The sequence below is a fragment of the Catharus ustulatus genome, chromosome 12 (genome assembly GCF_009819885.2).
Source record: "Catharus ustulatus isolate bCatUst1 chromosome 12, bCatUst1.pri.v2, whole genome shotgun sequence".
In the NCBI taxonomy this organism is placed as follows: Eukaryota; Metazoa; Chordata; class Aves; order Passeriformes; family Turdidae; genus Catharus; species Catharus ustulatus.
Genome location: NC_046232.1, coordinates 5617580 through 5637443, shown reverse-complemented (window position 1 = coordinate 5637443; position 19864 = coordinate 5617580). Strand labels below are relative to the sequence as shown.

The 19864-nt window shown below is 41.0% G+C and overlaps 1 protein-coding gene across 1 annotated transcript in view; it reads left to right on the top strand.

Moving 5' to 3' along the window:
* Positions 1-4680: 4680 nt before the first annotated feature.
* Positions 4681-19864, top strand: part of KLF13 (Kruppel like factor 13) — a 33180-nt gene continuing 17996 nt past the window's right edge. Inside the window, exon 1 of the mRNA XM_033070955.1 lies at positions 4681-5642. Within this exon, the coding sequence (XP_032926846.1) occupies positions 5102-5642 (541 nt within the window). The 5' untranslated portion in view covers positions 4681-5101. The remainder of the gene's footprint in view (positions 5643-19864) is intronic.

Sequence of the window (19864 nt, the reverse complement as noted above, 5' to 3'; positions counted from 1 at the left end):
TTCTTGCTGTGTTTCTGAAATGTCAAAGTTTCTGACTGCTGACTCACAGGTAAAAATGGCTTCCTGACTTTTTTAATATTCAAGTCTTACCTCCACCTTTTGCAAAAGTACAGCCAAATGTAAGCCACTAGAGCATTTTTATTCATTTTACCAAGTCTTTAACAACTAGAGACTTATTAGTGATGTTGATCTCAATTCAAGCAATTACTGATGTAACACAGTGATTTGTCCAAATTAAAGGAATTCTGAAGATGAGGCTAAACATCTGATACTCACTATTATTAAGACACCAGGATGCCTGGTAAAAAAAACACTGCAAACATTCAGGAGAGAGTGTGGCTCACTTCTGGCAGGAACCTGTTCATTGCCTCCCTCTCTTCCTATCTTCTTCTTCTGCACTTCTGCATTATTATTTAGCTAGTACCAACAAAAGATACAGTGATATAAAAATATAAGGTTCTCTTTGAGAGAGCTGCAGGACGTAGGCTTTATAATTCTGTCCCCTTTTATTCCCTTTTCTTACCAGAGCCCCACCTCAAACCATGAAACCACTAACCACAGGAAAGCATTAGTACAGACTGATAGATTCTGTCAAAGTATAGGATTGGGGCTACAAGTATTGCAAGAACGCAGGCAGAGACATCTGCCATTTTCTCTGTTTCCTTTTTCCCTTGTTTCTTCTGTTTTATTGGAAAAGGAACTATTTACATAGACAAAATAAAATTAACCTGCATCTTTTCATCTTACAGATGCTTTGTAGAAACTGAAACAGGGAGAGTGGCTATGTGGCCTTTTCCTGTTCTCATACAGAGCTTCCTGAGATGATTTATAATAATGTTACTTCCCTGAAGCCCACAGAACTCCTGTGGCTTACACTTCTTGTATCTCAACTCAGTGGATCTAAAGCAGAAGTGTATGAAAAGATAAAAAATTACTGAGCAAACTCATGTGTTGTAATTCACTAACATGCAGGAAAAATGTTGATGAAATATCTGCTACTATAAAACTGCATGCTTAGATCTTATCACATTCTTCAGAATAGTAAACTAATTTCTCTCAGATAAAATTCCTCATATTTCCCACTTAAAAAATTCTTCCTTCAGATTGCCCGATTTTGCATGTTGCAGTCTTCCACTATTATTTGGCTTATAGCAAACTTTTAATCAGAATAACAATTTTTACTCCAGTTACAAAATATGTTGCTAGAGCTCAACAATTTCTTTATTTTGGCCATGCCATCAGTCTGGCATTTGTGGAAGGAGTTTGTTCTATTCTGTTTAAAGTTCCTGTTAACAAAGTCCATAAAACTATTTTCATTCCACAATGCATTTTAGAGTTTCTTATTCCTGTAAATTAAAACAATGAGCTATTTTGGGAAGGGCAAAACAGGGTGGATTCCAAGTAAAATTATTCTGCAGCTATGTACTTGTAGCTGAACAAAACTCTAAATTATGTAATGTGAAAATAATAACTATTAAAAACCTCTGCCAAAAAACAGGCTGTATTTCTTGAGTGGTTAGAAAAATAGTGCCATAACAGAGGGAAAAATTCTCACCTCAGTCTGTGGGACAAACGTCTGCAAGTAAGAACACATCAACAATATAATCAAATAAAACTAAGGAGGTAAGATCTATTGTTATTACTTTTCTTTGAAATCTCATTTTCAAAACACACCTCCTTTGGTGAGAACAAGTCAGGTACAAGATCTTCAACACAGGGCGAATTTGAGATTTACTGTGTACTTACAGAAATTCACTTTTCCAGTTAATCAGAAAAAATAACATGCAATAATTAACCATGAACTAATAGGAACATAAATATATATCATTAGAAGAAAGATTTGATAAATGGACACGGTATTTTGTCTAGTGATTTTCCACAAATTGTTTTTGTCTAGGGACCTAATGATTGAAACTCCTTGCAAATCAGACTGGCCCCTACCCCTGCTGCTTGCAGGGAGGTTATTTACTCCTCTTAGTTCACACAGCTGCATTTGAGATTTGCTATCCTGCGCTGAAGCCAAAACTGGTCCCTCTGGGCAGCTGGAATAATGTTCACGTCACAAATACACTCACTACACACCCTGCTCTTGTGCATGCAGTGATAGTGACTTTCATATTAACTGTGTGCCAGACATGACATTTTTTTTACTTCTAGTGAGCTATTAGAAAGTTAGAGGTGCATTTTTGTTCATAGTTATGATTTAAAAGAGAGTACATGAACCCTAGCTGGACTACATGAACATCTGCCAAATATCATTAACTTCTCTTTTGCATATAAAAGCCTATTAAAAGTAACCTTCACAACATTGCTCTTTCCCAAATGAGGGAAGCCCACAGCGTTCACCCAACCACAGAAGGATCAAGTTCTTATCCAAGCAAGCCTCCTCCCCCAAGGCCCCACCCGAACCCCGCCGGGCCACACTCCCGAGGCCACGACCACGGGCAGCTTGGGCACAGCCACTGGTTTTACATGAACGGGAATCCCACACAGCAGCAGCTGCTGCCAGGACAAGGCTTTAACCCAACAGATCATTTGAAAAAGAAAGTCCGCCCCTCTCCCAGCCACCAGCTGTAGCAGCCATTAGCCGCTCACAGCCGCCTCTGCCCTCGGGCCCGGCCCAGCGCACGACGCTGCGCTGCTCTCCGCTGGCCAGAGCCCCAGGAACGTGTCCTGCCCGCTCACGCCATGAACACAAAACACGAAAAACAGCACATTGTCGCCCACAGAACCCCCGGGCACACGGACACCACCGCGGGCACCGGCCACACCCGCCCCTGCCTGCGGGGAGCCGCGCGCAGCATGTAAGGGCCCTCCCCATTGGCCGGCCTGCCCCGAGGGGCCGGGATGGCCAATCACAGTTCCGCTCTCTGCCCAGGGCTCTCCCCTCACGCGGTGCGGGCCGAGATCTGCCCCGCTCCCTGCCGGCTCTGCCAGCCGCTCTGCCCCGTCCGGGTGCTGCCACACCGGCCCTCTGACTGCGGGGAAACCGCTGCTACACAGCGGGAAAGAGCACGGCCAGAACGGAGCGGGACGGGCTGAGAGAGCGTCGAGGAGAGGCCGGAGGAGAGGGGCCCAGCAGCGCCAGGAGGTTGCGTGGGCTGAGGGCGCAGAGAATACCAGAGAGTCTCTGAGCCCCCGTCAGCTGGGCAAAGCCTGCTGCTGGCTGGCAACCAGGATAGTCCACGTCTCCCTTTTACTGTACATTTTCAGATAATTGTCCTTGATCCCAAAATTAAGACTGAGAACTTGTGCCTAAGTATTGTCCTTTCTTCATTTCCCTGAAAATGCCCCCTGTTATTTCTTAAGTTGCAAGAGCTGCAGGGTTTCTTCTCTGAATCTATTGCTAAAGAACCACCAGGTAGATCTACTTAAGCAATTCTTCTCTCTGAAGAAGGAGGTTGAGCTTGAGCACAACTAATATTTCTTATAAAGATGTTTGCTACAAAATTGCCTTTTCATCTAATAGGTAAATCCCAAACTCAACCATTTTATTTGGAAATATGCTAACATTTCCTGTAGACCTGCTCAGCAGAACAAATGGTATAGTAGGGTATGTCTGCATCAAAGTGTTCTGTCTCAATTCAGCATTAAACCACATCCTCCTGCACTGGCTGTGTTTTATTTCTCTTTGCTACAGAGACAGCACCAGGCTGTGCTCTGAGCAGACACGGGGCACTGTGGCAGGCAAGGTTACCCCATGAGCCTGGCCCAATTTTTTTTCACAAAGCACGGTGGTAGCATAAGCAGACTTTACTCCTCAATGTGTTATTTTCACATGTGCATAACCAACTTTTGCTCAACCTAACACCACAACTATTTAGGTTTCTGGAACAGATGTTCACTTCCTCTGACACCGCCTCAAACTCCACAAATCTTTTCCTTCTGAAAGAGGAGCTTCCAAAGCAACCCTTCTCTGATCTCTGTCTCAGAGAAAAAAAGCATCTTTGTTAAAAACAAGAATTTAATAGGAATTAGTCTGGAGAAGCATGTTCCAGCAAAAAGTAATAGGTATCACGAATGCTTTCAGATCTCCATTCAGATGCATTTCTTTACTTCTACTCGGTAAGTTAATTACACATACAACTCTCTCGTTGATTCAGGCATTAATCTCTACAAAACTCACCGAGCTGTACCTTTTACAAGTAGAGAATAATAATGAAACCCAAGTTATTTGTATTTTTAATAATTCAGAGGCTGCGGAGTGCTAGAGTTTTGGCAGTGAGGTGATTTCAAGTGTGTTCCCTGGCAGTTGGTTAAACCTGTCACAACCCATTAAAATCCACAGCCGAGCTCCATCTGTGTAGCTGCGGCCCAAACCTCGCTCCTTCCTGTCACTTGTATCAGTTCCAACTTCACAAGGTTTTCATCCTGTGACAGCTCAGCGCCTGTTAGAGTGTCCCTTGCAGCGCAGCTCCACCACGGAGTCACCGCCTCGCCCCGTCCCTCGGAGGGTGCAGGGGCGGGAGGGAACGCCCGGGAGCTCCGCGGAGGGGTCGCGCGCGCCGCCCTGCGCGCTGCGGTCGCGGCGGGGGCGGAGGGTGCGGGCCGCGCGCGCCGCCAGCCAATCGCGCGCCTCCTGCCGGCGGCGGGCGCTGCCCCCCGCGCGCGCCGCCCACCTGCTGGCGCGGGCTGCGGGCCCCGTGACGTCACGGCCAGATGTTCCCCAGGCCACGCCCCGCGGGTCCGGGCGGCTCCGGGCAGCGATAACGGGGAGCGCCGGGTCCGCTGTCACAGCGCGATGGGAGGGCTGCGAGACCGCACCGCCAGCTCGTTGCCTTTCTGAGAAAACGGCTTTTATCCATACTCCGAGCAACAAGCTGCCAGTGCCAGGATCTGTCTGCTGTTCTTTTTCCTCTTCCATTGGACCGCCAACGCTTTTTCGATTTAGTGACAAGCTGGGTGTGATCGTCACGAACAAAGTGTGGGTTTGATGGCTGCTAAATCAGCATTTACTCCTACGTACCGATCCTAAAAAATAAGGGACGGAAAAGTCTGCTTGTGTAATCTTTTTATAAAGGGAAAGAGCGCTGTTGTGTTGGGTTTGTTTTTTTCTATTTTTGTCTTCGTCTGTTTGGATTTCTTTTTAAACTTATGAAAAATGGCAACAGCAGCATATGTGGATCATTTTGCAGCAGAGTGCCTTGTTTCTATGTCAAGTCGTGCTGTTATCCATAGTCCCAAAGGGGAGCCTGATCCCCAACCTGATGCAGCAATACTTCCTTCATCCAATGGAGAAGATAGACGGGAAGTCAGAGAAACCGGGAAAGACAATGGATCATCACTACTTGTGGTAGCTAGCATTTTAGCAGATCTAAACCAGCATGTCCCAAACTCACGTGCTCTAAGGACAGAAAAAACAGAGACGCTTGATATAGCAGAAAAAATACACATTTCTCTTGCTCCTAAGGAGTTTGGGGAAGAAAGTCTGTCTTCAGCTGGTAAGCGTGGAGGAGAAAGAGCAGCCACACCTACTAGCCTGGCTGCAGTAACTGAGCCAAGCCCCAGACAAAAGAACAAACGCATAAGAAGCTGGACTGACCCTGGATCACCCCAGAAAAAGCACAAATGCCACTATGTGGGGTGTGAAAAAGTTTATGGCAAATCTTCCCATCTTAAAGCTCATCTAAGGACCCATACAGGTTAGTTACAATCCAGCCAGAGATTTATTTGTTACAGCTTGGTAATTAAAATGAAAAACAAAACCAAACTTTTATTTGGCCACTGTTATGGTTTCACCTCTCGGAACTCAAGCTTGGGAAAACCAAACAGCAGCAAAAAAAACCCCAAAAAAACAAAATAAAACCCTCTGGGAATAATCCCTTACTGGGCATAGATTCAAAGCTAATGTTGCCCTTTTTTCATTAATGTCACAGGGAACGGCATGCAGGTCATCTGTGTGGATTGTACCAAGCTGTAATTTTTAGCTGCTGGCCTTCTTGTTCTGTGTGTCTTCTACTTCCCTTTCCAGTACTTCTTACCTCCCCGTTTCTCCTACTCTGTGCTCCAGTCCCTGTCTTTATACCAGCTTATCACTTCCCATGCAAGTATTGATACTCTTGATATTTTAAAATTAAATGTTCTAGAGGCACCTACATGGCTGTGTGTCTGTTTCTTTCTTTAGCAGACACTTTGTGAAAGCTAGAGTAAGCAGAATGTAGATGCAAGGCTGAACACGAGTCACAAGGAGACACCATGAGTGAGGAGAGAGGGGGATATGGGCAGTGGCTAAAATGCTTTTGGCAGCTGGGTAAAACTGAATTCAAAAGAAAAAAATAAATTTGAATGCAACCAGTAACGTGTACGCATCAGTGTTCAGTGCTTACTTCTTGGTGAAGGCTGAGCTCTTCTTTGTTGCTACTGTAATTTATGAGACACACCCACAGAAAAAGTGGAAGTCTTGCAAGCCTTGAGAAAGTTGCACTGAAAGTATTAGGAGGGCCATCTTGAAATAGGCCCCATGACTTGCCACACCTCATGCCTCTGCCTGGTGCTGGGAAACGGGATATCTTCCAGTCAGACAGGGGACACCAAAAATTGAGGAGACCAATCTCTGCTGAAGGCACCAATCACAGCACATGTGTCCAGGCACCACACCGACAAGAGCAGACTTGTGCAAGATGTTCCACTGAGTAATTTCAGATGGCAAATTGGTTTACTAAAATGTATGGTCAGTTCTCTTAAAAAGAGCATTAATAAAGAGATCGTCAGAACTAACATGCTAAACATGATGTAACTGTTGAGCAGTTTTAGCTCTGAGGTGTCAGCCTCACCCGTGCTGGCCCTGCTTTGAGTGTGCCTTCAGCTTTTCCTGTTGCCTTCCTGAGATAAAGTAAGAGCCATTCTAATTTGATGGTATGCTTTGCTCTCTGTGGGAGAGAAGAAAGCCCCATCAAATTTGAGCATATGGATGGACAATTCCCTGTGGCACACAGCCAAAGGAACAGCGTGTTCCTGGCATTGCAGGCAGCCTGTCCTGCTTTGCACTGTGTAGCTGCTTTTTGCCGCCTTGGGAGTTACACAGAAAAGGTGTTTCCACTTGGCTTGCAGGGAATTGTCTCCACTAGTTTTCAGTTCTTTTGCATTCTTATTGCTGGCATTTGCCATTGTCCTGAAAGCGAAAGATAAATTTAGCAACGTTTCTGGGTTTCCAAACCAACCAGAGACCAAGAAGGGGAACTCCAGCCCGTGATAAAGAGAGGAGGGCTTGGCGTGCCTCCTACCCTGCGGGGAGAGGAGGGAGGGCAGGGCCGGCGGGGAGTGTCGCTCCAGGCTGCCGGCAGACCGGAGTCATTCGGGGACGCTGGCTCGCCTCCAAGTTCTTTTTTTTTTTTCTTTCCTTTTTTTTTTTAAACTCTTCATTTCCTGTGTTTTTTGCAGGACTGTAGGGCTCAATTGGTTATTGCCGTCACTAATGGCATTAAGACAGCACGTGTGTGTGTCTGAGAGCTAAAGGAAAAGCAGAGAAGGGACTGTTTTTGCCCAGGGAGTGGCAGGACCCTCGGGGACTACAGCTTCTTTGTTTTCTTTCGTCTCCAGTGTCTGTGTGGGAAGCTTTAAGCAAAGCTGCCAAGTTTCCCTCCTCACTGGCAACAGGTCTGTCTCTGGATTGAGTTTTAAACAGGCTTAAATGCCTCCTACTCTCCTTGCAGAATGTTTTCAAGGTGTTTGAATGTTTTTCTATCTTTAAAAGAAATTATGACAATCTTGAAGAAAGGTTGTAAGACAATAGGAGTTAAGCTAACAGAAAAAGTGATTACTTTCAGGACTGGTAAATGTTTGTTCTTACAAAACACGTAATGGCGTTTTACTGCTTTAGAAGGAGGGCTTTGAGTCTTCTCTTCTTTCTAGTCATCCTGAGCTAGTTAAGTAACACATCAGTCTGCCCAGCTGTCAGATAGATAGCGTGATGGCTATCCACCTCACAGAGCAGTGGGGAAAGTACCCCAGGTACACATGGAAGCTGCTTTAAACAGCTGTCCAAATAAGTCCCAAACCTGTTTGCTAAGAACAGTCAAAACTTCTGCTATGGAGCTGGATTTCTTCCATGTGCTGTATGACTAGATGAGCTGGTATTTAGGGGTGACCTGAAGGCTGAGAGCAGCATTGCAGGCTAGAAGATAACTGATGGTCACGCAAGAGATACTTGAAAAGAATTGTTTATGGTCTTTTGAAACTTGCTTGTCCCCATCTGCTACTGTACTGAGAAAGTAAACGCTTCGCTCTTCATTGTTTGAGGAAGAATAGACCAGATCCTTGAGCTTATGTTGAAGAGATACAGAGCTTTCCAAGTACTATTGCATCAAATCCAGCCCACATTAATAGGGACTGAGAGCTCATCCTATTTTCCAGCTGTTTGGTGCTCTGTGTGAAATCCTTCAGATAGTTATAGCCAGATATCAGAGCTTAAATACATAAAATAAAAACCATAGTGCTCTCCTATTTAAAGCAGAAGAACCAAGATGGAAATGCCAAGAGCATCTGCTTTTTGTCCTTTACTCAGCATACAGTGTTTTTTAGTACCCCTATTAGGATAAAATGTGCTGGAGCAGTCCACAGTTTCTTGTGTGCTTTTTTGGTACACTACTGGTTAATCTGTCTCAGCCCTATGAATACTTCACCCTTATTACACTGAAAACCCTTGAACCAGGCAAAAAAAACTTTTTCACATAAATCTATTCTGTTCTCTCCACCAGCTTTCAAAGTTCCCATCCCCCTGTGTTCCTTTTCATGTTTATGTTTTCCACTCTAGTCTCTCACTGAATGTCCTGGAGTTCAGCATGATCATCAGCCACAAAGCCCTCGAAGTTTCAGTGTTTACCAGAAGTTATATTTAGTGTCAGTGGGTAGTTGTCAGGTCCAAATACTTTTCCACTAAGGCTCCTGTGGATCTCAAAAACTCTGTTGTGGTCCACAGAGGCAGCAGCTTCATTTGTCCTAAGCTATACTGACCCCACTGATAAAAAAGGTTTCACTGATGCACGAATTTTAAAAATCATCTCCACTGAGAAAATTCCTAAACACAAAGGACTTGTAAAAAATCAGATAAATAATTCACAGAGTTCCCCTTCATCTAAGCAGATTTTCAGCACAAAGGTCTGGATATTTTCTGGAGTTACTGCAAACGAGTCTCTTGATGCACCAGTGGTAGAAGGGAGACAGTACAAAGCAATCTACAGGCTACAATCTTATAGAGCCTTGTCCAGGACCACTGTGTTCTGAGAGGTGTACAGAGTCCCAGATTATTGCATTATATTTATATGTAGAAAAAAACTGATGGGATTTTGAGAAGGGATCACAAGAATCCTTCATATTGCAGGTCCCCACCAAACCATTGTGACCTTTTGAGCTTTTAGCCATTTCCATAGGCACACCATCACCATCATGAATGCAGAGAAAACACAAAACAGACCTTCCTTTAACTCCATTGAACTGTCCTTCTAAACTTACTAGTTCTCAGCACTAAGCACCACATAATAACACAGAAACAGCTTTTCAGTCAGTCATCAGAATTAAATGAGTCTGCACAAATTAGCAGAAGCTAAGGAGGAGTGGGCACCAGTCTCAGCCTGGAGTCTTAGTCTTGCAGCAAAACCAACTTGGGGGCCATGTGGCTTAACAGTAGCTCCTGGGTACTGTTGCTAAACCAGCTCTATGTGGCTGTTGAAGCACAGGAAGAAGAAAATGCCTAATTATATTATCCTTGCTCATACATGTCAGGTTAGGACTCATCTGAGAGAAAGTGGTCAAAACCTTTTTCGATCTCTATCAGAGTGAGCTTGAGTAGCTGGGTGTTCTGCCTGCTTAACCTTGCAGAGGATATATTATTTGGCATCTGTTTTTCTTTTTAGTCTAACCTTTATTCATTGGCAGAAATGAAACAGGTAGAAAAGAGCAACTCATTTCCATTTCTTGACATTAAATCTCTATAATCACGTATTTGAGGACAACACTAATGAACCTGTAGGAAAAAAGGTTCTTTTTTAGCTTATGTACCTTTTTTACCCATCAGTTGCTATATCTTGTTTCCCTAGATAAAGTTTCTCTGGTTTCTTTGCAGCTGGTATATGTGAAGATGGAGAAATTAATACATTTGAAAACAATCTGAGAATAAAACAATCAGATCTCACTGTAACAAGTATGACAAGAGCATAACAATTAGACTGGACAAACAGGAGTAGTATATGGCCTGTGTTCAGGCTGGTAAAGAGGCCTTAATACAAAGTACAAATAATCCCTTTTAAATAGGGGGTCTGCATTTCACTTTCTGTTCTAGTAAGTCTGATTTGCTTACACTATGTTAATTCAAAACGAAACACTAAAGCACAGCTTCCATTAAGTTCTGAATCAAGATGCTTTCCATGTGTGTAGAAACCAATCAACCAATGTAAGAAGCAAGTTTTTCTGTCATAGAAATAAACTTTATCTTCCACTTTAGCACTTGCAATTACCAGAAACATAACCAGTTGAATGAAAACCCGTGGACTAGACCTGGCTGAGGTTTCCTTTAACTTGTCTCTGGGCACACAGTGAGTCTTGAAGGCATATATGTGCATGTGTGTAGCAGGTGGGCAGTGCTTGTGAAGACCCAAGGCTTTGCAGGAAAAGATTACAAGAGAAGAAGAAACCCAGTCTAGGGCCTTCAAGAGCAGTGCAGAGTAGGACTGCAGACAGCTCTTGTTTACAGTATGATGCAATGAGTAGGGCTGGTGCTTCAGTCCATCCTCCTGAGCTGCCACTTTGGGTGTTTTGCATGCCAGGAGTTATGGGGACCTGTACTCCCTGTGAATACGATGCCAGAGAAAATGGAAAAGCCTTTTCCCAACAGAGATTTCCCAAAGGCAAAAGGAGAGACTAAATGAATTTGTCAGTCTGCATGTTGGGACTCCTGGGTTTGATTTCTTGTGTTAAAAGTTAGAAGCAGCTGGTAGGCTCTGTATGCTTCCTTCAGTCTCATTAGCATACAATCAGCTTATCCAAAATCTGCAAGGTGCCTCTAGGCTGTCGTGTCCCTTAAGTGCCTTCCACCTCCTTACTTTGCTGAGTGTATCAAAACATTTTCTCTAAGTTTTTTTTTTTTGAGATGGGCACAAATGATGGCTTCTGGACAGATTCAAATGCCAGCCTCATGTAACAGCTATCTTTCAAGCCTAAGGCATAAGCCTTCTTAGTGTTAAGAACTTTAGCAGCCTGCTACTTTTTTTCTGAAAACTGGTAATATTAACTCTTTTAACAAGCCTACATTTTTAAAAACAATGCAGATTTTCAAAGCACCGTTTGTGTTTCCTCAGAAAGAGCTCTGCAACTCCTTTCTTACTTCCTCTAAGAAAATTTCAACACATAAACAAAAGCCAGTAGAAAGCATAGAATAATTTCTCTCAAAGGCCTGCCTGAGTCCTTACCCTACAAAGCAATTCTCAGGAATAAAGTTCTGATTTAGAAGTATTGATTTTAAGCCTGGATAAACAATCTGTGTTCATTGAAGATAACAAAATATATATATTCTATAAGTTTTTTAATGCTAAAGTCTTTGAAATAAACACAGGGGATAAGCTTCTTAAAGAGTAAGCAAATTTTAAAATGTTTCAAAAGGAGCTAAGTCAGGAAGAAAAGTAGAACTACTCCTACTCACTCCTTTTATATGACTGCTTCAAGACTGACTAATAAGATTCAGTTAATTCAAAAGAGTTAGGATTAAATTAGGTGCATGGAGAACCCAGCTGGATGACATTTGTATTTACCACACACTTGATTAATATTAGCTATTAGGGGGAACTACCTCTTCTAATGGTTATACAGGTTTCCCTTTATTTCCTTTCCCCCTTTTTTCTACCCAGTTTTTGTGGAGATATTAATCATGCAGAACACAAAGAAATGAAGTTTCTGTTCACAACAGAATTTAGGTATTGTAGCTAAAAAGCATTTAAAATAAAACTGTATTTATCATTGTTACAACTATGTGTCTAATGAAAAATCAGAAACATCACATACTTCTCTTTCCACAAACCATTTTTCTTTTAGCATGGAGATGGAACTTAGGTGCATTTTAATGAAGCCTACTACTATTGGAACTAGTGAAGATGGATGACTCTCCAATTGTTTTCTTCATCCTAGACACTGGTAGTAGCACTTTCCTTCTCAATGGCAAGACCTAGGTCTTACAAATGTTGGGACTAAACTAGCAAGCTGGTTTTTAATGACTGGACAGTTGCAATTGATTGCTGTGTTTGTATTAGAACTTAATCACAGCCCTATGGACAAGAGTGTTCAGAATGATCTGCAGAAGACTTTTCTGCAGTAGCATTTCCCTGCAAGACACTGGAAAGTGTATGTGACAGAAGTTTTGCATAAACAAACCTTTTGCTAAACTGGAATTCCTTATGAAACAAACTCACAATTGGATTCCATCTGAAAAGAAGGCACTTTTAACCATTTAAAACACAATTGTTCCATTGTGTTATTGTCTGGCTGAACATGGTTATGGCATGTCCAAGAGCAGAAACCTGGAACTTGTTTGTATTGAACATGTGGTTTCCAGTTCTGTTTTTTAAGTTAAGCATGTTCCAACTTCCCCCCACCCCCTTCCAATCTTGGATCAGCTGTCTGGAAGTCGGTGCTGACAGAGCCAAAAAAATACTCTGCTGTTCAAATGCAGGACAACTTTTGAAGGGTCCTTTCTGTAGAATTTCTATAGGTATACTTTTTTCCCTTTGTTACCCACTTGGCTTTTATGAGGTAGATTTGCATGGGCAGTGAGATCATTATCTTGCTGTATTCGGTTTAACAATAGCTAGACAATGTGGGTTATTTAAGTGCAGGCACTGAAGTCAGACACGCATATCCTGTATTTTTCAGGTCTTGCAGATTCAGCAGATCTTACAGGGCCTCCACTTAATATAAAAGAAAAAATTTTAAAAGTTCAGAGTGCCACCGTTGTGGTTACTTGTAGAAAAACGACCTCAGAAGCTTTTTTGCAGCCTTAACATAAAAAGCATTTACTAACCAAGAACTTGGCACAAGTCAAATGGTATTAAAGTAAGCATATCCTGAAATGACCTCTAGTGTAAGGAAAAGATTTGCTGTAATCACTTACAGTCCTTTTGCAGTGCTCTCAGGAATACAGGCAAAATACTGGTGACTGGGTATCTGCTAATGTTGCAGTCAATGGATCAATAAGCTATCTTAGATTTATTGCATACTGTATTTCTACCAGACCACTCTCTATTGGTAGGTTATAAGTTATATGATTTTTTTGAATAGAGGACCTTGAAAAAGTCATATGAAAGAACAGTGTTGCTGCTGCATGTTTTGCATCTTTCCATCTGCCTCAGTCCTGCAGCCAGCTAGAACCTCCCTTGACAATAAATAAGCAAGCAGAATGGGCATGCTGCTCATGTCCTTACTACCTCCAGTGGCAGTTTTTAAAACTGATAAAGGAGAGCAGCAGAAATGCTAACTCTTCCAGAGTAAGATCAGGTGAGGTACAGCAACCAGAAGGGATGTATTGAGCTTTTTAAAGTCAACAGCTGTCAGAATTTCCACTAGAGGAACTCAGAATGGAGCCAGCTGAGAAGGATTAGTACATTTTCAGATGTTTCCTACAAATTTTTTTGTGAAATTATGAGCTGTTTGCCAATAGATTAGGGAAATATTTATTTTGCAGTTTTGGGATAAATAAATGAAACTACATTGATATAAATTTACATACTTTACAGACTATTTTACATTCTTGCAAACCTCCCAGTTGAATACAGTGCTTTCCTACCTTCATAATCTAGTAGTTTAGGCCTTATTCTGCTGTAACAAATAGAAGAGAGAAGCTGCTAAAACCTCATAGAACCACAGACTATTTTTTGTTATTTATATGTACAGGCTTACTGAATTTTAATTTGCAATCTCTTTTAAATGCCAGCAGAAGGACTGCAGATGAGCATTAATACATGAGGGCCGTGGCAGTTCTTGATTGTTCTGGTGATTGATATATTTTCCAAGCCCTATGTGAATTCTAGGCACCTTTCTTGCTGCATTTCTCTTCATGAGAGCACTGAAAGCCCCTCAAAGTCAATGGAAACTTCCATTTGCTGTAATATGTCTATACAAGCACTGCCAATTGAATGTTTAGCCTTACTGTGTAATAAATCCAGGATGTATTTGTAAATATGTCTTCTAAATTGTCCTCACATCCTCACATGGCCTAAACTGAATTTCTTAGATACCCAAAGGTTTACTTTCAGACAGGATTCTCATTGATACATTTTTCCCCTTTGTGCAAAAAGGTACTGTATTTACACCTTCTATTTCCCCCAGCTTTAATGACTGAAAACTACTGAATTCTTCTCACTAGCATTTAAGAATTTCTCTGACTGGCAAAATATGGAATGAAATTCTAGCTTATAGAAATGTATGAGCAAATATATATCAGCAACCAGAAAAGCTAATGCTTTGGAATTTATAGGTACTCCTACACAATGTTAATCACATAAACAGGCCTATAAGAAATGTATTGAAAAGCTCATTTTTTCCTTTTTTTCTTTCTTTCTTTTTTTTTTTTTCAAATGGCAGAGAAGATGTAGCATTTGGTCATGGTATAAAGTAATTCTAATTACTGATTACTAATTTAATTAGATGCTAGGTGTAAATTTAATAGAATCAGTTTTACTTCAAGCTGTATAAGACTATCTCTAGCTAATCACTTACCCCTTATCTTTAAAAAAACACCTCTCAGAGTCCCTAATAAGGAAACACACAAGGGGGTTTTAAAGCACAGCATCCTGTGTTTCATTTGGAAAGAAACCTCTTCCTAACCCACCACCTGAAAATATAACGTGCATATATAACATTGCATTGATAATACACATAGAAGTGGGTTTGCACAGTTATATTTAACTTTTTGTGAACCCTGACTCTGATTCTGCTGCGCCTCTGTGCTCTGCTGAGACTTTGAAAGGGGAATAGGGCAGTTAAAACCTTGTAAATTAACTCAGCATTGCTCCAATAGTGGAACCTGGGGGGAGAATTTTCCCTCTGCCCAAAACCTCCAGCACTTACCTGCGCTGCAGAATCCCTTGCAGAGTTGTTAAGGTAAGTTTTCAAAGGACTGCCAGGGTTTGTGGGGGTCTGAAATAGTCACCTTAAGAGGAGCATAGCTGAAAGTTGTTACTCATCATTCATTCCCATACTCCACAGCTTTCTTAACATCTCATCTGCAAACGAGTTCAGCTGTCACACAAGATCGAGCTAATTACCATGCTGAAAGATTTAGATCTTTTTTCCACATTTTCCTTCAGCTTGAGTGAGTTTTGTTGTGTTGCAATCTCCTTTCACTCTGCAGGATAATATTGAGGGCACCACCTCACTGACCAAATAGATGTGATTTAAGCCAGCATCTGTTGGAGATTGGAGTGCAAATTTAGCAGTCTAACTTCTGGGTAGCCATTTTAATTAATAAGTGTCATTGGCTGCTTTCAGAGGATGAAGTGGTCAGGCATATTACAATGTTATCTTTGCTGTGCTCATTGATGTAAGCAAATATTGTACAACAGTTGGCACAAATATTTTACCATGAACCTTGTCCCAGACTTCTGTAACTGGGACGTGCAGATGAAATCTGTTTAGGAACATGACTGTCAGATGCTTTATAGTAAAAGTGATAATTTACAAAGCTCTAGCTATATATTGCAGAGACAAACTGTAATGAGAAACAGCTTTTAAACACTGCTTGTCAAAGTACAGATGTTCAGCACCAGGATCTTCTAAGAAAAGTTTCAGTCAGTCCCCAAAGGGGTGTTCTTTAGAAAAAAAAAAAAAGTAAGGAAAGGAGAAAAGACAACAAAAAGAACAGAACAGAACATTTTGTGATTCTGCCTCTTACTCTGCTGCAGTATTTGGAATTGGCTGATGTTTCCAGTAAGTGGTGTGGGCTAAGCAAATACAGCTTTCCTCTCCAAGCATAAACTCGCACCTGACTCGTAACAAAAAAGCCTACATGGTGAGGGGCTACACATTTTAGAGACTTTTTGCTAACACTGTTTACTAATGAAAAGTCATGTAGAACTCATCTGTTTTCTCTGCATTTGTGAATGTGATTTTTCTGAGCAGTATGGCCTCTGGAGAAAACAATATCACTGACCTTATCAAAACAAAATCACCTCTGTGATAATATGCGATTTTAAACCTATGTCTTTTGCTTGATATTTCCTTTTCTCTTCCCTATAATTTCAAATGAGATTTTTTAATAGGCTGCTGTTCATTTCTTGAGGGTTTAGGACTCTAAGATGAAAAAATCCTAGCTCTCTATTTCACTATGTTTAATAGATTCAGAGGGATTTGTGTACTTCCCTCCTTTCAGTCTAACATCAAACCTCTTAGTGAAAAAAAGAATTTTGACTGGAGTTCTTACACATTGTTTACAGGAATATAATTTCATTTCTACATGCAATATACTAGTCCCCCTTGATTGTACAAATCACTAGATTAATTTTTGTCTTTAAGGCAGAAATTACTAAAATCTTTTTTTTGTCAACAGGAATATAATAAGTTACAAAATGTTCTGAGAGAATGTTATCTGGCAGGTTCTTTGCTTTTTTAATGAATTCTTGAAAAAGCAGCTATACATTCTGAGGTTATGTCATCAGTTTGTTCTCCTGAGGTTAGCATTTGCAGGTGAATTACAGGCTAATTAGTTTGGAAAAACATTAGTCTGTTGAACTTCTGTGGAAGCATTTGCTTAAAGCTTCTTTCCGAGAGCCAACTCTGGTTCTGTGTTTAGAGTATCTGGAAAATTATATATATACACTATCAATTGGATATGACCACTGTTGTTTGCAAGAGACTCAAACTCGTTCCATATGAGCTACATCTTTTTGATATTGGCATGCAAATTACTTTCTTGGATGTTTAGATGAATTTCTGTACAGAAAGACAAGGAGCTGATGCGATTGGTGTGCTTGATAGTTTTTCTTCTTTGAATGCTGTGGAGGAACTGACTTCCAGTCTCATTTGCAAAGAAATCCAAATTATCATTATTATTATTGTTATGTTTCTTCAATCAAATAGTTCTAAGGAGGCTCTACCATTCTCATTTGTGCAATGTAAGGTCTGTGGTATTCCCTTTATGAAGAAGTGACTGTGCTGGCACGTTTTTCATTTGAGTACATTTGTTGTGGTTTCACAGACAAACACAGTAAGAACTACAGTAACTTTCACTGCACAGCTGTTTCTCACTTGGAAACAAGACTACCTTTGGATTTTTTAATATCTAATTTTTTAAAAATATAAAAACAGTCCTGAGTTCCTAGGTCAGTCTTGTGCTTGACTCTTCTGATTATAAAACATAGCTCCATGAGCATGCAGACAGAGTGGTGTACACAACTTTACAGTGCTGAGGTATTTATCTTCTGAAAAAAATGCTAAACACATACCTGGTTTTGTGCAGTGTAATGATGAATCATTTTTTCTAAGATTTAAGTTTTTATCTTATTTGACCATTATTCACAAATTCTAAAACTGAGCTGTAAAAACTAATTTTGAAAACAAAGTAGAAACAAGTTCTAACCAATTGGCTGAAAATCAAGTTCAAAGTACTCTGTGCATCACATCTTTTGGGAGGAGTAATAAACTGTCCCTTTTGGCACATCAAGCTGCAACAGCAATAATTGTATCACCTCAATCCCTCAAAACTAAGTTAGGAAACAGCACCACAACTCATGAAGCTGCAGTTCCTGTTTTCTGTGGGTTTACTCACAGCCTGTCTGTTGTAACAGAACCTCCGATTACCCAAGTTTATGAACCTTGCAGTTCTGCATATTGCAATTCCTGAATCTCAGCCCAAGATCCATGGTTGCCAGAGCTGTGCTCAGCAGGACCTAGGAATATGGACAGGAAATCAGGTTCAAATAATTTTGTGGTTCTCAGATTTAGGACTGGATTGAGCAAGAGTCCAAATGGAAATAAGAACAGCAGGGAACTTCTGTGATCTTTTTCAAAGGAAAAATTATATCCAGTGCATAGGGTTTTGGAGATAGCCTGCAGACTTATGTGACCTTGGTATCTTTTAGAATTTCATAATAATGGTGCAATTCCTATTATATTTCATAGAACTTCCCTATCCCAGGAATCTTCTAAAAAAATTTGGCTGTAATAAGAGCCTGTATTTTAGTGTACTTCATTAGCCCCTGTGCTTTAGGCGTGTTAAGTGTGGTCAACTGATTTCCTGCAAACACAGGGAACAGGTGCTCCACCTCAAAAATACAGAATGGCCAGTGGATTTCCTCTCCTAACTCAGAAGAGCAGGTCTGTTAGAGAATAGATCTGCACACTTAATCAAACAAGGGTAGAAGAGCAGCTATAAATGTGCTGGAGGCATTAGGAATTTATGTTTTGGGAAGTAATAGGGATTTTTATACTACAACTTGTCTACATTTGCAGCTACTGAATTTTTACCTGTCATGTATGGACCCATAGAATTAAGAATCTCTGCTAAAGAATCATTGATCTCTCACAATGTGAATAAGGTTTTTAAATACTTACAGAGAAAATGGTGACTGCTGGGCAGCCCCATGATTCGTATGTATAAACCATATTCTGCAGTGAGATGTAACTGGGTTTAACAGAGTTTTAACAATTTACAGAGTGCTCTGTAAAGGCAAGCAATGAAGACATGGGTACAGCACACAAGATAAAACAGAGCTGCTAAAGGGGCCTTAATGTATATTTTAGTAAATTTTAAAAATAGTATAGATGTTTCTTTCAATACAACTTTGAGATGGAAAAGTAGTGAAAGTAGTATTTGCTCATGAGAAAGGGAATCCAGTTGATTTCTCTCTGTGAGTCCATGGTAAGATAGTTTTTTGAAAACACTTCTCCATTTTTGAATTATGTATGTTATATATCTCAAGGTCCCCCTAACAAAGCTGTCTTTGAAATATGTCTGTGTTCTACACAAGATCTCAGCTTTTCAGTTATGTTTCACATCCAGGGTCATACTTAGATAATTGGCTCGTGAGTCAGATCCTGCACAATCCAGCAAATGCTCCATTCATTCAATTCCAGCACTGGCCATGGCCTCTCTCCTACACCATGACCCCACACATCAGGCACAGCTGGTGGGGCCAACTCCCTCAGACACTGCACTGGCTGTGCTCAAAACCAACATCAAACGGGGAGCTGAGCTGCATTTAGGCTGTGTCATACCCTGGGTGTTAATGAGAGAAGTGTGGAAAACCTTCTCTTACTTATTTTCTGATTTGATATGAGAATGAGGCCTGGATGGGTATGTACTTAAAAAAAATTGTAGTTTATAATATTAACACATAGAAAAGACTGAAAAAAGCTGAAACTTGAAAGGAGCAGGTAACTGGTGCAGGTAACTGGTGCTCTTTTTTCCTTTTCATGCTGCTATGGTTGAAGGAGGCTACAAGGAGATGCAAAATAAACAGGGAAGGTATTGACAAAATAGGACATATAAATGAGACTTGCAAGAGTTGAATGTTGAATTGTAAATTGTCTTTTCTAAAAAGTTGACCTATTTTAAAAGTGGGCAGTTTAGAACATTATAACTGTTATAATATAATTCCTCTATTGTATACAATAAACCTGAAGCCTGGTTTAAACAGGGAGGGTGGTTTAACAATCTGGGCAGAAGATATTGGTGTGTATGCAATAGTTTTATGCAGCTACCTTGAATGGTGGCTGCCTCGTGTCAAGGAACAGATTTAGTGTTTGATTATCAGCCCATAAAACTACTTTCCAGAGCTGCCTGTTCCCTGAAGCTGGATGCTCAATATAGCCATTGGCAGATGCTGCTCATAAACTACTTCAACACCACCTTGCTCTCTGGCAAACAATCCACCCAGAATAAGAATAA